The 21013-nt window shown below is 39.3% G+C and overlaps 1 protein-coding gene across 1 annotated transcript; it reads right to left on the bottom strand.

Moving 5' to 3' along the window:
* Positions 1 to 7366: 7366 nt before the first annotated feature.
* On the bottom strand, positions 7367 to 10679 carry LOC103339085 (C2 calcium/lipid-binding plant phosphoribosyltransferase family protein). The gene has a single exon (XM_008242360.3). It carries the CDS (start codon positions 10546 to 10548, stop codon positions 7525 to 7527), a length of 3024 nt encoding a protein of 1007 aa, XP_008240582.2. The 5' UTR covers positions 10549 to 10679; the 3' UTR covers positions 7367 to 7524.
* Positions 10680 to 21013: the final 10334 nt, after the last annotated feature.

The following is a 21013-nucleotide window of genomic DNA, read 5'->3' as shown; positions in this document are numbered from 1 at the left end:
CTAACAGACTCTCTTAACAATCTAACAGAACACGTGCCATTCAATATGGTTATATGGTTATCATTCCCCCTCAAACCCAGCTGAGCTGCTAAGTTGCAGATTCCTGCAATGTCTCAGAATAATAGGACCATGTAATCCCTTTGTGAAGATGTCCAAAGCTAGATCAGCTGTTGTATGAGCTAATGCCCTGTACTTAGCCTCAGTTGAACTTCTAGAAATAGAATTTTGCTTCTTAGATTGCCAAGAAACTGGATTGTTGCTAAGATAAACCACAAAACCAGTAGTTGATCTACGAGTATTCACATCTGAGGCCTAATCTGCATCACTATAAGCATGAAGATCCCAAGATCAGCTTGTAAAAGTCAGACCATGATCCAAAGTACCATGAATATATCTCAAGATGCGCTTAACCAACTGAAAATGTAAATCTGAAGGTTGAGTCATATACTGATAGATAGTATTAACAACATAACAAAGATTAGGTCGAGTGAATGTCAAATACTACAGTGCCCCAACAATACTCCTGTAGATAGTTGGATTAGATAAGGAGTCACCCTCTGAAGCCAAAAGCTGACAATGTGGCTTACATGGAGTAGTACAAGGTCGACATGTATCCATACCAGCCTTTGCAAGTAAATCTCTAGCATATTTTGTTTGACATACAAAGATATCTCCATTATCATGATAAGAAATCTGCAATCCTAAGAAGGAGGTTAACCGCCCTATATCTTTCATTTCAAACACAGCACTTAATTCATCAATAACCTCTTGGACTAAACTATCTTTAGAACCAGTCAAGATGATATCATCAACATAGAATAGAAGAATGACACTATCTAAACCAACATGCTTAACAAAGAGACTTGGATCAAAATGAGAAACAGTAAAACCAAATTCTGGAAGATGACCTGTGAACTTTGCATTCCAAGCTATGAGTGCTTGCTTTAGCCCATAAAGAGATTTTCTCAATCGACAAACATGGATTGGATATGCAGATTCTTCAAAACCTTGAGGTTGACGCATAAACACTTCTTCTTCAAGGTCACCATGAAGAAAATCATTTTTCACATCAAGTTGTCTAAGAGACCACCTGTTCATAGCAGCAATACTCAAAACCAATCTAACTGTTGTATGCCTTACAACAGGGCTAAAAGTCTCACTAAAATCTAGACCAGGAGCTTGACTGAAACCTTGTGCAACCAAGCGAGCCTTATGTCTTGCTACAGACCAATCTGAGTTCTTCTTGACTCTATAAACCCATCGGCTATCATCAATGTTTTTATCCATAGGCATAGGAACTAAATCCTATGTACCTTGGGTGTGCAAAGCTTCAATTTCTTCCCTCATAGCCTGTATCCAAACAGATGACTGAGAAGCAGCCTTATAAGTAGTTGGTTCAACAGCTTCATGAAGGGATGGAATAGTAGTAAGATAGCATTGATATTCCTCAAATGGCTTAGGCCTGACAATACCACTCTTAGACCTTGTCTGCATAGGATGCATAGGATGAGGCATAGATGGTGAAGAAGATTTATGAGAAGGCAAAAGAACTTGTAATTGTTGAGCATTAAGAACTTGTAAATTCTCTGTAAAGTCTGCACTCGAAGCAACTAAAACTGGATCACCATCAAAAGATGTAGAAACATGGGAAGGGACATCAGAGGATTGTGAGGAAGCACGACTAAGATCTGGACTAGAAGCCAAGGAAGGCACATGGTGCAAAACAGAAACTACAATAGGTGGAGCCTTGAAAGAAGATGGAGTACAAAAAGAAAGATTGCTAGATGGAAGTGAAGGCTCAGAGTGCTTAAAAGGAAAGACACTCTCATCATGAACCACATGTCTAGAGAGAAGGAATCAGTGAGTAGTAGGGTTATAGCATATAACACCTTTATAACCCTGAGAATATCCCATGAAAACACACTGTAGAATCCTAGATTGAAGTTTATGTTCATTAAATTGTCTAATATAAGGATAAACAGATGTGCCAAAGACTCTTAGATGTTGAAGAGGTGGAGGCTTGTCAAATAACTTCTGAAAAGGAGACTGATTCCCAAGAGCAATATTAGGCATGAAATTGATCAAGTAAGCAGCATATGCCACAACATGATACCAAAATTGACCAGGAAGATTGGCAGTAACCAGCAGAGTCAAGGCAATTTCTATAACATGGCGATTCTTTTTCTCAGCAAGACCATTTTGCTAAGGAGTGGAAGGACAAGACAACTGGTGAATGATGCCTTTTGAGTCAAGAAAATAGGCAAATTGTGAACTATTAAACTCACCACCCCTATCACTTTGAAAATCTTAAAGATGAGCACCAAATTGAGTACTAATAAAGGCATAGAACTTAAGAAAGATCTCAAAAACTCCAGATTTATTGAACAGTGAATAAAGCCACATGAAACCAGTACATTCATCAACAAATGAGACATAATAGCGATATCCATCTACGAATTTATTTCTAGAGGGACCCCATACATCACTATGGATCCTCTGAAATGCTATATTAGACTTAATATGCTCACTAGGAAAATGCAACTTATGCATTTTGCCGTGCAAACAAGCAAAACATAGGGCAGAAATAGAATCAACAGAAATAGACACAGCAGAGGCTTGAAGCATTAGTTTCACAACTTCATTTGTTGGATGACCTAACCTTTGATGCCAAAGCGAGGACTTTATTTTTTGGCCAAGATAGGCAACTGGAGTAGAAGAAAAACAGGAAGCGCGATTCAAGACAGAAGAAGTAGCTAGAGGAATGTGATAAAGGCCTTGATTACTTTTGCCCTGAAGAACAATTTCCTTGGTGAGCTTGTCCTGTATGCAAAAACCAAAAGCATCAAAGGTGATAAGACAATTGTTATCTTTACACAATTGATGAACCGATAATAGATTGGCTTTAAGTTTGGGAACATGAAACACAAATGGCAGAGATAAAGATCTGGTATTGGCATAAGAAATAGAGGTAGTGCCAAGATTAAGAATTTCCAAACCTTCCCCATTATCAACAGTGACATTCTCAGTCACATCACAAGAAGTGACATTATGCAGGTGGGAGGCATTGCCAACCATATAATGAGAAGCTCATGTGTCAACAATCCAAACTTGCTCTGGAGAATAAGAAGACTGAGCCGTCATAGCAGTTTAGGAAGATGGCGATGCTTGCCCTTGAAATGCATAGTTAGAGCGGTGATAACAATCCAAAGCAGCATGCCTTCGTTTGCCACAGATTTGGCACTCAACAATAGGTGAAGGAGCATCCGAAGAGGAAGCATTGCGATAATAACAGTTCGCCGTTGTATGACCACGTTTGCTACATATTTGACATTTTGGCACAACCTTGTATGAACCAGAACCACCATAATTAGAAGAAGGAGCACCACGAAAACCAGATGAGCGAAACTGAGATCGTTGATTCCGGCTGCCATTAAACCTTCCACGACCATAAGAAAAGCCACGAGAAGAATGCACAGGAGGTAGAGGATGAGAAGGAGTAGGCAGTAAGCCTTGACCAGAAGCAACAGAAGAGGGTTGAACATTAGAAGATGAATTCGCAGCATACAGACTTGAGTGATGAACAATACGAGCCTCAGCAGTTTGCTCTGCAGCTAGGAGTTGAGCGCGAAAATCTTTAAGAGTGATTGGAGAATCACAAGCAATCAAAACAGTCTTGATTATGGTGGTAAACCATTCAACGCAGCGATAACAAAATCATTATCGGAAATGAGCACATCAGCCACACACAATTGGTCACGAATGTGTTTAAGACGAAGCAAGAATTGCTAAATGGAGTCTCCATCTTCTTGAGTAGTTTGCAGTTCGGTTTTCAGATGATTAATTCTTGCTCGAGAAATAGAGGCGTATTGATTACATAGATGAAGCCAGGCTTTTCGAGCTATTTGACTCCCGATGACATACTCAAGTGCTTCATCTGACAAAGATGCAATAAGAAGGCTCAAGAATCCTTATCTGTGCGAATCCAGTCTTTATAGGCCGTAGTGAGCTCAGAAGTAGCGCCTTCTTCACCCAAAATGGCGAATTTGGGAGGAGAAACAAATGAACCATCGAAGTGGTCGAACAAATCGTAGCCCTGGAGTACCGACTCCAGTTGATAACTCCACGTCTAGAAGTTATCATCGTTAAGCCTAGTAAGCATGCCCAAAAGGCCGTCAATTTTGAGAGAGAAAGCCATGAAAGCAAAATTAGGGTTTCACAAAATGAAAATTTGTTTTGGAGAAAATTGCAGAGAAATTGAGAGATCAGGATTTGAGATTGACAGAAGAAAGAAGCAGAGAAATAAGAAAGAACATAATGCGGAAGCGAATAGACCTCAGAATCAAACCAAAGCTCATGATACCATGATAACAGTGGAAGAATGCTGAGAAAATGAAGGAGAAAGAAGAAGGAGGAAGAAGAAGTATGAGAATAGAAGGTTGTGTATTGATTATTATTAAGAATGATTACAATGTAATAGTACTTATATAGCAAACTAACAGACTCTCTTAACAATCTAACAGACTCTCTTTACAATCTAACTGTTCACCCATTTTTGATTTGTTCCTGTGATGATAGGGTAAAGTTCCCTATTGTCCTGAAAACCATTTGTGGTTAACAAGTCAACTTTCTTTTGCGTATGAGCGTGCCACTGCTAGCAATAAAAACCCTAGCAGACTTCTTTAAAAATGGATAACTTGCGCCTCAAGTCACTGATTTCTACACAAGCGATTGTGAATTTGGGTGAGGAATATCTCCCAAGTAAGTTCTTTTCTTGCCTCAGATTGGTGAAGACTTCACAATTTTTCACAGTACAAGTGTGAAAAATTCAGACTGGTGAAGGCTTTTTGAACGGGCAAGATTGGAACCTCTTCAATCTAGAAGGGCGTATGGTCGGATTTGATGATTACCGATGGAATCGCTACTGTAGTACCTATTCTCGCTTGATCGTGGCTCTCCATAAATTTGTTGAGCTTTTCATATTTGCAAAACCCGAACTCTGTTTGTTTTGGCTTATGCTGAACCAAATTTGTAATAAGAGAAATCTCGCTTTGTATGACTATTTCTCTGAAACTGAACTGAATTTAGAGACTCTGAATTCTAGCTTGACTTGCTTGTTGTGGCTTAATGAGATTTGGTTACTTCAGTGTTTTGAAGGTTTTTTGAGATCAAGTGATCATTTTGAGTTTTTATTTTTGATTGATTTTTTGGTTGTCCTTTGATCTGTTCACCTTCTCTTATATTTATAGAAAATGAGTGAGATTTTTTATCTTTTAATAATGGGCGGCAGATTTTCTGAAAACAAGATCTTTTATTTTAAATGTCAAAGAAAATGGGATTTTTATCTATTATGGCAAACAAACCATCAACAGTAAGTTCTTTATGGTGATCACTTCTCTGTTTTTTGAAAGAAAAACCTAATCCCTTTTTAACCTTTAACTGCTTTTTGTAAGAATTCAATATGTTGTGATGGTTAGTTTGCTTTTCCTGATGAACAACTCTCTGATCCCTACTTATCTTTTTAGAAAATGTAGTCTGTTTATCCCTTGGAAATGATGCCTGTTCTAATGCAGAATTATATAGAAAGGGATTTTGATCTTCTTTTGACCTGAAAAAACTGGAGATATCTTCCTGTTTAAGACCTGCCTTCATTAACTCTCTATCAGCTTTCTTGTGATAGTTGAAATTATTGACTTTTCAAAGTCAGGTAATCACGTGGGTTTTCTGATAATAGACTTTCCAAGAAGAATCTGCTGACTTGTTTCTGGGCTTTTTGAGAGAAATGGTGAGAATTTAGAAGCTAGGCCCAATCCAATTCTTCTTTAGAATTTTATCGATCTGCTTGGTGGTCAATTTACCATTTTCACTTGGCCATTTTATTGACTTGCTTCGTGTTTTTTTACTATTCTGCCACCTTGTAAAAGACATGGTCCTTTGATGTGGTTTGAGCTTTTCTTCGGAATCAAAGCCCAGTCTTCTGTTCTTTTCTGTATTGTGGGCCTTACTTTGTGAAGATGGGCTGGCGTGCGGATTTTTGGCCCAAGCACAAGGTAACTTTTGGTGGCTGCCGAAAATGGGCTTTTTTAATTTTGGACTAGGCATGCCAAATCAGGCCCAAACACTAACAGACTCTCTTAACAATCTAACAAAACACGTGCCATTCAATATGGTTATATGGTTATCAATATATAGCTAATTAGTTAGTGTTTTTCTTCAAGTTTTTTTTTTTTTTTTTTTTGGTATATATATTTTTTTATGGGAATGGTAACAATTAAATCATTTGTATCACTTGCTATGAAATCCTCATGGTACCCAACGAGGGTTGGTTTGGTTGAGTTGGTAAGGATTGTTCTCTACGCTATCAAGGTCTAGGTTCGAGTCTCATTGTCGACAATCCCTCTTAGTGGGTAATATGTAAAAATCAAAAAAGTGACTAAGACCATCTACGTAAGTCCTTAAAGAAGCCTTTATATGCCCTGGGTAACCTCCCCTCCCTCTAAACTTTTTTTCACCAAAAAGGAAAAATTCCTCATAGTGTAATATCTAGAGCCCCATTAAATAGTACAAATAATGGTAATGTGTTCGAACAGTACTCCTTACTGTTTGAAAGTCTATACAACTTTCAATATTTTTTGTTATGGGCTTAGGTTAAAGTGTTTTTCTTTCTTTCTTTCTGATAGGTTAAAGTGTTCACTTTGCGATTTGCATAAGAATGATTTATAAATGAAGACATACACATTATAACATCACATGGTCACATCAAAAGCAATATAAGTAGACAAGGTTTCTGAAAGTATATTTAAATAAGGAACATACCTACATTCCCATGACCAGCTAGCCTTGTGGTGGATTAGTTATGGTGTTGTCCAAGTATGCTTGTCGAAAGCCATTTTTAAATCAATTAATTGGTTCCTTTACAAGAAGTGGTACACATTGATCGTCGTTAATTTAAGAGAGAAACTTTTATACAATACGATAGTAAAATAGTATTATTCTCGTTACAAGAAAGTTATTTTTTACTAATATAAACCGTTGTCTCGGTTACTACATGTATTAGAAAAAGGGTCCTCTCCACTATTTCAATGAAAACTGTATGAACTTGTTTAAAATGTACAAACCGGTCAATATCATCTATTTAAAAAGTTTTAGGGAGCGTCTGCATATTGCATACGAGCATATGAGTGCACTTCTGACACCAGTGTCATGGAGGAGGAGAGGCTGCTTTATATAACGGTCACCTTCCTCATATGTCTATATTTGAATTTAAGTTGCAGCGCCCACTCACGTCAATTTGATATAGCCTTTATTGGGTGCGTCACGCGTGAATGAATGGTCCACCACACCCCATCCCATACACATACACAACAACTAATAAAACAATATCCATTTCAACTTACCCATAAATAAATAAATAAATAAATAATACGTCATCATCAGCTAGCTAGTTGACTAGAGTTACTACGTATTACTTCACCACCACCAAGAGAGTGCAACAAAATTAAGTACCCACAAGCATCATCACATCACCTACATAATCTGGTCAGAGAGCGACGGAAGTCGCCGGAAAAAGTTGACCGGAACGGAAGGCATGTCGTCGTGGAACCTTGGGTGGCGCAAGTAATAGAACCCTGACACCAACACAAAAGCCTTGAACGGCACCACGTAAAACACCAAAGAAGCCACCAAACAAAACACCACAAATATGCCCGTTGCTCTTGGGTCCCTCCAGTTAAAAAGAGCCTCCAACCGCTCCCCTTGCGCTGCCACGTCACCCAACAGAGTCTGGGCCCTCCCTCCTAATGCCCGCAGCCGATCGTATCGGATGCGTATTACATCCGACGGTCGCGTGGACGGGAACCCATCAAGCTCCTCGTCCAGCTCATCCGGGCTCACAGCATCAACGTAAGAGATCCTTGGGTCCATATTGGGCGGGGCCCTCTGCCGATATCGAGATCGCAGCAATAGGATCAAGAAGGCGTACATGAATACGGTGGGGAACACCAGATGCGGACATAGCACAACTGCCACGAGCAGCACGTGCACCAAAACAGTGGTGGGTGGATGCTGCCAGGTGCGGATTCCGTCGAGCCAACGGGCAAACATAGCCGCACGTGACAGGCAGCCCACCACGCGAAACCAATTGGCCTTGCTTCTCCTCATGCTCCACACGTGCGTGTCGGAGTCCAACATGAACTGAACCACCTCTTGCCCCAACGGCGGCTCCGACCTCGCGAGCCGAGCCGTAACGATTCGCATGGCCGTGTGCCTCAGGATGTCTTGTTGCGCAGGGCCCAGCGGGCGGACGTAGTGCATTCTGGGAAGTATTGGGCTGCTGTACGCTTGGATCAAATTAAGCCAAGATGAGCAAGAGAATCGGACGGCTATCTCAATCTCTCCCATTTTCTTGGCCCCACCAGGAAGCAACACCGTAAGGGAATATGAGCTTTTGTACACCCGATTCGCATCGAGAGTGGACAACCGCACGCGGATCTTCCCGATCCGAATATCTTTCTCGGGTTTTCCACCTTCGTCGCGCTTGTACCTTCCGTTGTCGAAGACTCCTATAGTGAGGACCGTACAAGGATCGTATACGTCCCAAGTGTACTGCTCGTTCCAGCGTGGATTAAACCGGTCGAGAATGGTTCGGGTCCGGACCCACTTCGGTCCGTATTTGGCAACCACGTATGTATCGGTTGTCCCACGCACACCGTTTTTGGTCTTCACCGGAAGCAAATTTGTGGCCCCACGAATACCAACTTCGAGCAACCCAATAGGAGGCTTGGCTAGCTGCTTAGCCGCGGCTCTAACATCACTGGTCACGTGCGCCGCCTCATCCAGCACGTGATACCCACCTTCCAAACAAACTCGCAAATGTATTCTTCCGGCATACGGACGGCTCTCATCGCCAATCAGATTGAACCACCTGGACTTCGGTTCAGCCCTATCATCACTCCTTCTCTCAACGCTGGGCACGTGGAGCTTCGCATGGCCCACAGACTGAGAATTGGTCACGTCTTCCACGGTTAGAACCAAAAACGGCTCGAACGGCTCAGCTGCTACAAAAACCAAGTCTTCGTTCCAAGTGGGGTTGGCGGAGCTTGATGACGTGGAGCCCACGGAGGTCCTACTGGTCTTGAAAAGCTGAGCGCCGAGTTGAGCTTTGACATAAAGTTCTGGGCTCCGAACCTTGAGCTTGGGTTCGGATCCCGAAGCTAGCTGGAGATCCTGGGTTTGGATGACCGTTAGTCTCAAATACCAAAGCTTGGGAGACAAATAGACCTTGGCTCGGGTCTCGGGTATCAACCCACCCGAATCCGACTGCCACGCTTCCTGAAACGCCTCGTCCGCCTGCGTTCCTATCCACACGGCGAGCATGACGTCATTCCCAGCCTCCTTCTCCGACTCCAGAGTGTACCATTGCGGAGCCAAGGGGCTGTCTGGCGGAACTCGCTTAGGCACCTCCTGCAAGTCAAACGACACCGTTCCGAGAAAAGTCTCTGTTTTGGTAGGAGGCTCGTTTTCCTTCTTCTCCTCCGCTTCTGCCCACACCGAAACTTCCAGAGAGGTCGAGTTTAAGCCTTCCTTGTCGAAGGCGAAGACCTGGTCCCACTCTTTGTCGCTGGGCTGGGTCTTGGTCTTGATGCTGTGCGTTCCGATCACAAGCTTGGCGTAAACTGGTTCGGCAGTAGCGCAGCCATTGCCCCTCTTACCTTTCACAACTCGTACGTAAAGAAACGGCATCCGGTCCACCAGATCGTATGCGCTCCGGCTCCGGTCCCGGACCAATGGCTGAAGAAGCTCAACCTCGTTGATGCCGCCATTTGCCTCCACGTGCTTTTCTGTCTCCACTTGTTTTGACTTCTCCGAACCGTATGCGGTTGGCGGATTCTCAACCTCCGGCGGCGGAGCTGAAGCCTCCTCCGTTTTGGGTTTACTGTCTTCCGGTGACTTGGCCTTCTCCTCTGATTTCGCCTCTTCCTCTTTAGGCTTTTCTTCTGTTTTAGCCTCCACTTTCTTATTTTCCTCTGCTTTTGCCGCGGCCTCCGGATTTTGATCTTCCGCTTTCGGATTCTCCAGCGGCTTCTCCTGTTCTGCCTGGGGGAGAGCAGTCTCCTGCTTCACCTCCGCCGCCGCGGGAGGGTCCTCGTCGATGTAATATATCTTCAATCCGATTTCCCCTTTGATCTGAGAAAACACGCTGCGCTTCTCCAACGGGAAATAAACCAAGGCCTCGGCTCCAGTTTTGACAAAGGTGTTTCCGGGGACCTTGACTTTGCCGAGAAAAGTGTTGCGCTTTCCGGTCTTCTTGTCGTTGTAGAGATTGATTTCGATGATCTCGGAGGCCATGGAGTCGTTGTCGTGGACGAGAAACTCAAGCTTCTCGTCCCACTCGGGATTGAGATCTCTCTGCTTGGTCTTGGTCCGCCTCCTCTGCCCGTCGAAGTCGACGATGGCGTAGGCGCTGGCCGTTCCCTGGCCGTCTTTCGGCATTAAGTTCTTGGCGTTGCACACTTCCACGATCAGCTTGCGGTGACCAGAGTTTTCCGCCATTTTGGGAATCTGATAAAAGCTTTGAGAGAGAGAGAGAGAGAGAGAGAGAGAGAGAGAGAGAGAGAGAAGAGAAATGGTTTAAGTGGGTTTAGTGAGTCGAGTGGTTGAATAGTGTAGTGTTATGAAAAAGAAGAGGGACCAGCAGAGGGGGTTTAAAAAGAGGGGAGGGTGGGCATTGACACGTCAGCAACGACACCTAAGACAAAGGTAGCCACGTGGATGAATCTTGGAGCGTGAATTGTTTGGATGAATTTGGTAGTGGAAGGGGGGGCAAGAGTAGCGTGGGTTGGCCTGAGAGAGCTGAGCACCGTGCCTGGTGCTGAGTTTCTAGTGTGGATAATTGTAATTAGTATCTTCATAGTTTTAACCGAGACAGTTTTCTCTTCATTTTGCAAATCTGCCATTTTATTCATCCTCATTTTTAGTTTAGATTGATGACAAAACCCTTATATGTAGAGATGCTCGTCTAATTACTTTAGAGTGGTAAAAATAAGAGTGTTAGAGCATTCATAGTAGGAGGGTGTATTTTCGGGGGTGTAAATCCACTTTTACATCCCCTTTACATCTCCAGGAGGTGTAAATACGTTTTTTGTTACAATGGGAAACGATGTAAATCCAAATATGCATATTCGATTTGTTTGTGATAATTTGTGTGTGTGTGTTTTTTTTTGTATGTTTTAACTTTTTAAAATTAATTTTGTGCATATTATATTTATTCTATTTTTCCAAATAAATGGACCTAAAAAAATTTAAATTTGGAGAACATATGATTTTACCTACAAACTAACATAAAAATATCTATGTAGAAATCTGGGGCATTAGAAGTGCAGTGCAAGTTGCATGAAATCTAGGCATTCCATTTTGAATTCAAATCCTTCTCTTTCCCTTTTTCTCTGTCCTGCAAATGATGTAAAAAAATATGCAAATGTGCATCTAATTTTACATCTCTATAGTTGTGATGTATTTTTACAACTATTTACATTTTCCTATTGAAAATAATTCCAGCGACAAAGGATGTATATTTAACATATACTCCTTTATACACCCTCCCATTTTAAATGTTTTGGAGGAATAATTGTGAATGGGAGTGGAAGCAGCGACGTCGTACAAAAGCTAAGGATTTCACAACTTTACAAAGGCTGTCAATCTCGAAGTAGTTATAGTGGTTCAATTTTACTTTTTGGAAAAATTTCCGCAGGGAATGTATAATTTATTGTCTCCACTCGTCAACGGTAAAAGCTCACCAACAAACACCAAACTTTGTTTCTCTCACACACCACAAAATGGTTGGTTATAGGCAGAAAAAAAGGAAAAATAAATAATCACGCCAAAATGGTCGGTTCTACAACGGCTTTATTTCCCTCAATCTTGCATTTCCTTTTCTTTTGCCGCTCCAAGATGTTGCTTTATAGATTCTGAACTTTTTCCTATTGAAAAAGGCGGTAATATAATAAACTCGCACACATTATATGAATGCTAAGACTCGAATTCAAGATCTTCTTTGAGGAAACAAACTGTAGTTTCTAAACTTAAATATGTTTAATTAAGTATATAAAAATACTAGATTGTTTAATGATTAATTTGTGGATAAATATTAAACGTACATGGTTTATTTATGTGAGCTGAATTCCAAGTTTCCAACGGTTGCATGTTTTAACCATATGTGCAAAGAGGATCGATGCAAATTAAAATAAAAACAGCATTTATTAGGCGAAAGTGGTAATTAAATTAAGCAAAAGATTCCAAGCATCTGAAAATGGAAGGGAAATAAGAGTCATAAGATTTAGTTCATTTAGATTATTTCCCCTTTATATTTAAGAGGACACTTGCAGCCTTCTGCAAAAATGAACGTTGCTTTGTTCTTGTGCTTCATAATATACTTCTGCTGAGTCAGTGTTGAAATGATAATTTTCATTAAATGAATAAATAAAGTACAAGTGAAAAAAAAAAGAAAAAAAAAAGGTGGCTGTCTGCGTGGAAATCTTGTTAAAAGTGAATAACAAAAATAATAATTTATCATAAAAATATTATTAAATAATTTTTGCTGAGTCAGCATGAAAAGATTATTAAATAACTTGCTCCAAAGTTTAGCATGTTGTAATTTGTTAGCACTTGATCATGGGGAAAATCTAAGATGTATAGACGGACTGACAAAAATATTCACTAAATAATAATCTCCAGTGGGGAATTCTGTGTGTCAAAATATTTTTTTTCTTCAACTTTCTGTATGAAGAGAACAAACATCATAGAGTCGTTGACGAATATTTCTTATGAACATAAAACTCGGAGCGTATGAAATAGGCTAGATTAGGAGATGAAATTGGATTCACAATTCTAGTTAGGTGTTTTGAAATCCAAAATAAACTCGGATAAGAGCATTTCCACCTATTTGTCATGGCAAAAGGCAAAGGGTGACAATGTCAATTATTGTTCATGTGAATAGTGATTGCCTTAGCAATTTTTTTTTATGCATTTCCACCTATTGTTATAGTAACTTAAGGACAACCACTATTCACATGAGATATGATGAAATGAATTGTATGAGCTTTTTTCTTCCGGCAGCTGCAAATGGGCTGGGCCATCGTAAAAAAGAAATTGCTGAAATTGCCCCCTGTGTCTGAGTTCCAAAATCAAGCCCCAAAAGCGCTTGAAAGGACAGTAGAGTCTTAGGAAGCGTTAAGTTACCTTCACCAACGAAAATAAAGGCTGCTTACAGATGATTTCTTGATGCTTACAGATAACTTTTAAGCTTGGCATGAGAGGCATGTGGCATGGAAGCAAAATTAGTATGAGTTGAGCACCAAAAAGGAAATATGGCTTCCTAGGGAGAAAGAGGAGTGTTTAAGGTGAGGAAGAAGAGGTTTGCAAGCAGATGTGGCTGAGAAGAGGAAAAGAAAGAACTATGTTCTTCCCAGCTTGCCAGAAGAAGAAAATGGGGAAGGAGGGTGAATAGTGCACGAGATTGCTGTGCTTTTGCAGGTAAGAGAGGAAGCTTGCTCTCTAGGCGTGGGTTCTGTTTCTTTTAGCAAAAGGGCTGATGCTTTTGCTGCTTCTTACCTCCAATTGTGTGCGCCTTTAGAGTAGCAAGTCAACCTTCCAAACAAATGGGCTATCTTCATTTAATATTGGGCTATATGGGTTAATTTTAGTGGATCATTTTGCTTGGGCTTTTTGGTTGGGCTATTTTGGTTGGACTATTTTTCCATTTTGTGCTCACCCATATGTTTGGGCCTAAGAAATGGGCTTGGTTCCGAGGCTCCCAAGCAACCCAGAACCTCCACTTCTCGGTCCATCAATGGACCTCATGACAATTTAGTACCATTCATACCACAACCCACTCAAGCAAGCCATGAGCATTTGAGTGGCTTGGGGCCCACTTAAGCTTGTAGCATGATTAGGTGAGGAATAATAATTCATTGCTTGGCGTGGCCTGTCGCTTGGCGTGGCATGTGTGCAAGTGCATATGATGAACTTTTGCGTGCCCAAATCTTTCTTCTTGGTAAGGTATCACATTAATGAGAATTTATTTGGGCCAAGCGTGGATTTTTTGGGCCTCAACAGGAATTTGTATAGAGTTTTGGTGTGGGAAGTGAAGAATATGGCTAGCTATTTATAGGAAAAAAAATTATGATTTGTTTGTTTGTTTCTTTTTTTTTTTGGTTTTTTTTTTTTTGGTATTTAAATTGGTTGTTGACGCACAATGACGTCTGCATAAGATCAGCTTACCTAGGCAAGTCTTGTCTTTGGGCTTGCCCAAGCTGGTGAAGCCCAGTGCCTACCCTAGCAAGCCTTGGCGGCTAGAAACAAGATTGGGAGCCTAGGGAGCCTCTTGCTCGGACTAGCCTCTCCTGCTGGAGGTGCTCTAAGGGGCTATAGCCCAATGGAAGATTGGGAAAAAGACAAAGACCTTGTACAAATTTTAATAAACTCCCCCTATTCCCACAAATATTAGCCCATCCCTTACTGCAAAATTAAAAGCTTAGTTCAACTTATATAAGCAAATAAAATGAATATATATTTTCTTATAGAAATGAGCAAGATCAAGATCTCATGAACCCAAAGAAAGTTCCTCATGTAGTGTATACCTTATTTTCTCTTGGATTGAAAATGAGGTCATTCTTGCTTGCCTTATTTTATCTAAATAATCATTTTTATTTTTTATCTCTTTGATTTGTGTGGTTTAGTTTTAAAAGTAAATTAAATATACAAATTGAACTTAAATTTCAATTGAATCCAGGATTGCCGTGCATAGCAGCAAGACTAAAGATTATTAGAATCATAGTACGCCGAACTACTGGACTAAATGTCTCTGTGTAGTCAAAACCAAGCTCTTGGCTAAAGCCTTGAGCTACTAACCATGCCTTGTAGATATAGTGCCATCAGAATTCCATTTGATTTTGTAGATCTACTTTCTGCCTACAATATTAGTATTCACTGGAGGAGGAACAAGTTCCCATGTCCCTTTCATATGAAGAGTATATATTTCCTCTTTGCTTACCCTTTTTATATTTGAGCATGTTGAAAGCTAAGTAAAATTCCCCGTTAACCTTTTAGCCATTTACGGTCTTGAGATTAACTTTCTTTTATGTGAGCGTGCCACTATTAGTAATTAAAACTCTAACAAATTTGAATAATTTTATATACTTGTGCCCCAAGTAATTTACTTTAAACGAACGATTGTGATTTTGGGTGGGGAAACCTCTCAAGATATAACAAACTAGTCCAAGCATAACTGCCTAAAATACAAAGCACAAAATGAATTGGCAAGTCTAAGATAGGCCTCAGATTGTTGTACTTTGACTTCTGCTTAAAAATACAATCCAAATTATGTTTTAAGGTCAGGCGGGACTGGATTTCTTTTGGCTAGACTGGATGTTTCTGCATTGGATTTGAACGTAAGCACCTTCAACTAATAGAGATGAGCTGGAAATCAATACCAATGTTGAGATTGGTAGAGCTATAAACAAGTTGAGCCATATGGAGGCTGGAAAAGTGAGCAGAACTGCAGGCGAGCACCTATTATCGTAGATTTTGAGTGATCTGGTAGCTTTCTAGACAATTTTAAGACATTAAGATGTCTTTATAAATTTTGTTGAGGTTTTCATGTGATGGAAAAACATGACTTCTGCTTGTTTTATCTGATTTGCTGAACCAAATTTGTAAGAGAAATTAATCTCTTTTTGAATTCTGTTTGATTTACCTTGCCTATTTTGCTAAAACAAAACCATGTTTTCTCCTTGACGTTCTGAGATTTTCCTTGAGCTAGATCGCTTACTGAGGAAGATTGCTTGCTTGCTTTTAGTAGTTGCAAGATCGTGAGATTCTTGATCAATTTGAACTAATTGTTTAGATTGAGTCTTTGTTTGATTGGTCGGTTAGTTGGGTGTCTTTGACCCAGTCCAAGCACTCTTGTATTTATAGGAGAAAAAATAATGAGGAATAGTCCTGGATATTTTTGGTTTTGGACTAATCCTCATCAATGCACAAGTGGAAAAAGATTGTCAGCCAATTGCTTTGATTATTTTTTACTCTTCGCTTATTAATGCATCTGAATGCCTCTAATTGTTCCTTTTGCAAAATTCTGAACTGAAGTGAACAACTGCAGTTGGAAACTATGTTCTTTTTTGGCCCGATGTGAAATTTCTTTGGAATTTGAAAAACTTTGAAGCTAATGTTGTTCATACTGGTAAAAGAGTTAGAGATTTATTTGTTTTGACAGCTACGTCTAGCTCTTACGTTGACAATATGAGTAAGAATGACAGTGACACTTTGGCATGCTAGATTAGCATGGATAAATTAAAGGTAATGCTGCTGAAAAATTTAGTTGAGTGGCTGCCAAAGATTTCACATGTGATAAAGTTTGTGAAGGTTGCCAATTTGGGAAGGCACATCGTCTTCCATTTCAAAAATCTATTTAAAAAAGTAAGGCTCCATTGGAATTGATCCATAGTGACTTGATGGGACCAACCACTACACCTTTTACGCATGTTGTAGTTACATGTTATTATTTGTAGATTATTTTACGAGATATACTTAGGTATATTTTGTGAAAGAAAAATATGAAGTCTTCTCCAAATTTCAAGAATTCAAAGTGGTTGTTGAAGGGGTGCTTGAAAGGAAAATAAAGTGTCTTCGGACTGATAATGGTGGAGAATTTACTTAAACTGCATTTATTAAGTTTTGTATAGAGCATGACATTCTTAAGCAACTCACTTGTGCTCACACACCGCAACAAAACGGTGCGACGGAAAGGAAGATTAGGCATTTGGTGGAGACTTGTAAAAGCTGGTTATTTGCTAAAAATTTACCCAAGTCATTACGGGCAAATGGTATGGCATGGGCAACATATGTGATTGGTCCATCTTAGTCCAATGATTTGAAGTCTTTGAGAAAATGTTTGGTGAGAAACCAAATGTCAAGCACTTCAAAGTTTTTGGTTCTATTTTCTATGTTCAAAAAACCAAGTTGGGTGCTAAAGCAAAAAAATGCATGTTCATTGGATATGATGAAAGGAAGAAGAGCTGGAAGTTCATGGAACGTGAAACTCATAAAACTTCATTTTCAAGGGATGTTGTCTTTGGTGAGATTTCTTCATATTATGAGAGGAAAGATGTTGTTGTTGACCCTGGATTGGTCGATTCCCTGCCTATTTCATCAAATAGTTCGTCAGTGACTGAAATTAATTCCTCTTCATATGAACAAGGATATGGAGAAGCTATGACTCAAGATTATTCTTTTATGGGGGAGTAAGAAAATTGGGGAGCTGGCATTGACGGTGAAAATGGTGAGGAAGCAGTAGATGTACCATCTCTTAGAAGATCACAAAGAAAAGTTGTGAAGCCAGCTCGTTATCAAGACTTTGTTAGCTTTTATTCTTGTCTTCTTGCAGGACCAGCTGATGACAATGAGCCATCTTGTTTTGATGAAGCTCATGGCAAGAAGGATTGGGAGCAAGCTATGGACGAGGAGATGAATGCCATAATTAAAAATGAGACTTGGGATCTTGTTCTAGTTCCAGTGACATGCAAATGGGTCTATAAAATAAAACGCAAAGCGAATGGTAGTATAGACCGTTTTAAAAGCAAGACTTGTTGTTCGCGGTTCTTCACAAAATATAGGGAAAACTAAGAAGAAACTTTCAGTCCGGTTGAAAAGTTAACTTCAGTCTGTGTTGTGATTTCTTTAGCAGTTGTAGAGGATGGAAACTATGGCAGCGGGATGTTAAAAATGCTTTCCTATGAGAGATTGATCATGATATTTATATGGTGCAACGACCGGATTATGTATCACAAGAGCATCCAGAATTTGTATGCAAGCTTAAGAAGGCACTCTATGGCTTGACAAAGCTGCAAGAGCTTGGTACGGTAAGATTGCTGAATTCTTACTGTTTTGTGGTTATGTTGCTTCTAATTCCGATGCAAGTTTGTTTGTTAAGAAGCATGGCAAATTACATATGATAGTCCTCCTATATGTGGAAGACATGATTGTGAGTGGCAATGATGAGAAGGAGATTGCAAAGCTTCGATCCGAACTCTCAATTCAGTTTGAAATGAAAGAGTTGGGTGAATTGAGTCACTTTCTTGGTTTGGAAGTAGAAAATTTGAATGATGGAATTTTTGCATTCCAAAGGAGCTCTACTCCACTTGATACAAATTTAAAGCTAAGGAGAGAAGAAGGCAAGCTTCTTACATATCACAAGGCGAAACATTTCATTTGCTTAGTCGGTTTATGAAAAATCCTCGAAAATCTCATCTTGATGCAGCGAATCACATATTGAAATATGTTTCTGCAACTTTTGACATGGGACTTGCGTTCTAGAAGGAAGTTGATTTTAAGCTGCATGGTTTTACAGATGTTTGACTTTGGTGGTGATTTTGGATGATCGAAAATTTACATCTGGTTATGTTTTCTTTTGTGCAGCAAGCAACGTGTGTTTCTCTTTCAACGACTGAGGAGGCTGAATATAAGGCCTCGTCTCTTGCTGCTCAAGATTCTACTCAGCAACACCATCTTAATTTCCAAGCACCTTCGGAACCTATCTTTTTATTGTGCACGGCTTGCATTATTTAATTTTCTTTTCTTTCCAAGAAAACCAGTTGTCTTTTGCTTAAGAGCGGCTGCTTCAGCATTGATTATAATCTTTCATTAGCTGAACGTTTTGGTTTTGAGCTTAGCTAGTGTGTTGTGCTTCTTATGCTCATGCTCTCATATCTCTAAGTTGCTGTTCTGCTAACGAGCCTTGGGCTAGTGTGGAATTTGCACTACTTGAGAATCAATTTTCTGGAACTTGGAACTTTCAGTTTTTATACTTGTATTATGCGCCATTAAAAAAAAGCAATGGAATAAGAAGAATCATTACTTATTTCATTATAAAAAAAGAGAAAGATAAAAAAACAGTATTTTAACAAGCACGTTGTTTTTGTCATTAAAAAAAATAAAAAAAAATTAGTGTTTTACATTATTACATATGGAGAACCGAGGATAAGTCCAACCAGATCCAAATATTGTCTCATACACATTAATTTTAGACTCTCAAACTCTTCCTGGGGGTTTTGGATCGTGCTCTGGATTTGCTCCTACCCCTGAATAGTCTGCGGTTTCCAAATCCATCCGCCCCTCAATAAACCCTTCTCCCAAACCAACAACACCTTCCTCCACCAAACTCTGAAAAGCAGAGATTCCTCAACTTAATTTCTGCATTAAAATTGGTTTATGTACAAACCCAACAAAATTACAGACAGAGAGATCATTACCTGACCCAGTAGAGCTTCTTTAGTTATCTTGAGGCTTCCTATAATATTACAGAAGAAAAAAAAAAAGAAAAAAAAAAGAGTTGATCATTATTGATCCCTTTGTTAAAATAAACACAAATAAATAAACAAATATGAAAGCTTACTAGTGGCAGGAGCTGCAGCAGCAGATGAGGAGAAGAGGACATGTGTTAAGCTCAAAAAAAGAACCAGTTTAATCATGGGAGATTTGTACGGCAGCATGCTGATGAAGAAGCACTTGAACTTGATGATGGAGATCTAAAAGGCAGCAGGAAGAAATAGAAGAGAATGGGAGGAGAGAGTGGTGGGTGATGATGAACGCAATAGGAAACATGTGGGGATGGCTTTTTATACAGATAAGAAGACAAGTTGAAAATGCAATAAGCCAAAGAGGGTAGCCAATAGAAATATTGCTTCTCTAAAGTCAACTTGCTAATTAATTTTTTCGGGTGTGTGTTAGGTCTTCTTCCATATTTATATTTCCATCCCTCTGTGTCTATCTCTCTCTTTTCTTTTCTCTTTTTTATTGTCAGCACAAATATCTGCCAAGATATTATACAAGGAACAGAATGCACAAACCGAACCCAAATGCTAAAGATCTTGCCAGCTAAATACGATCAAAAGAAAGTATTTTTTTGAAACAAAGTATTGTTTGAAAACTAGATGTGACTTTATGTTCATATTATATATTGCTTAATCCAAATTAATAATGAATCAACAAAAAACGTAAAATTGAGGCCAGGGGCAAGTCGTTGGAAACACTTTGTCGACAGGCAAGACAAATCCTGAGCAGGGATTAATCCCACTCTTCTAATGTGGAGACATCTCGTGATATTTACTAAAAAAAAACGTAAAATTTAAAATAATAAATGCTAAATTAATTTAAATTCGACCCTTACAGAAATAACCTTCAGAAGGCATCACACTTCTTGAAATTGAAAAAAATAAAAATAATATACAGGATTAGGGCTGAATTCCTCTACTTTGAAAATTTAGGATTCATGGAGCCAGATGGCACAAGGACTGAAGTCTAGGGTGCATATAGTTGCAGTCTTTCTTTCTTCAAATATTGCTGAGTTTTTACTCCTCGTATGAAAATATTGCTAAATCAAATAACTAATTTGTTTTTTCTTTCACGAAACAATTTTTTTTTTTAATTTCAAATTTTTTTAGATGAATTAAGTTATTATTAGATTGGGAAAAATTCATGACATCTAAAAAATTCCTTTAGTTGATGGGTTAATTGCATTTTACCACACCTAGTTTTATCTCAAATTTTATTCACATCCATGTTCTTATTTTGACAATCCCGACCTTGAACTGCAAAGACCATACCAAATTCTCCTTTGAATTTTGAAATTTTAGTGTAATTAGATGAAAAATCTCTTTTGTTTGGAGACTTGTTTTGGAATTTTTCTTTATACCATGACATAAAGCTCAATCCGACAAGCGGGTAGAAAAAACGAATCTCGAAAAAAAAATTACATGGCTTTGCAGTACAAGGGAATTTTTGGAAAGATAGACATCAATAAAACCCCCCCAACCATCAATGCATGTGTGTGTTGTCGTTTGACCACCATTGACCACGAATTTGGTTGGAAAGGTTTCTGGTCATCCTTGCTCAAATGCACCACATGATTGAATAATTGTGATTGATATTATATTTCTCCAAAAGAAAGGTATATATACAAGTA

The sequence above is a fragment of the Prunus mume genome, linkage group LG8, assembly GCF_029339155.1.
Source record: "Prunus mume cultivar Tortuosa linkage group LG8, ASM2933915v1, whole genome shotgun sequence".
In the NCBI taxonomy this organism is placed as follows: Eukaryota; Viridiplantae; Streptophyta; class Magnoliopsida; order Rosales; family Rosaceae; genus Prunus; species Prunus mume.
The sequence above is the reverse complement of the archived record's forward strand: the minus strand, read 5'-3'. Positions and strand labels throughout refer to the sequence as shown.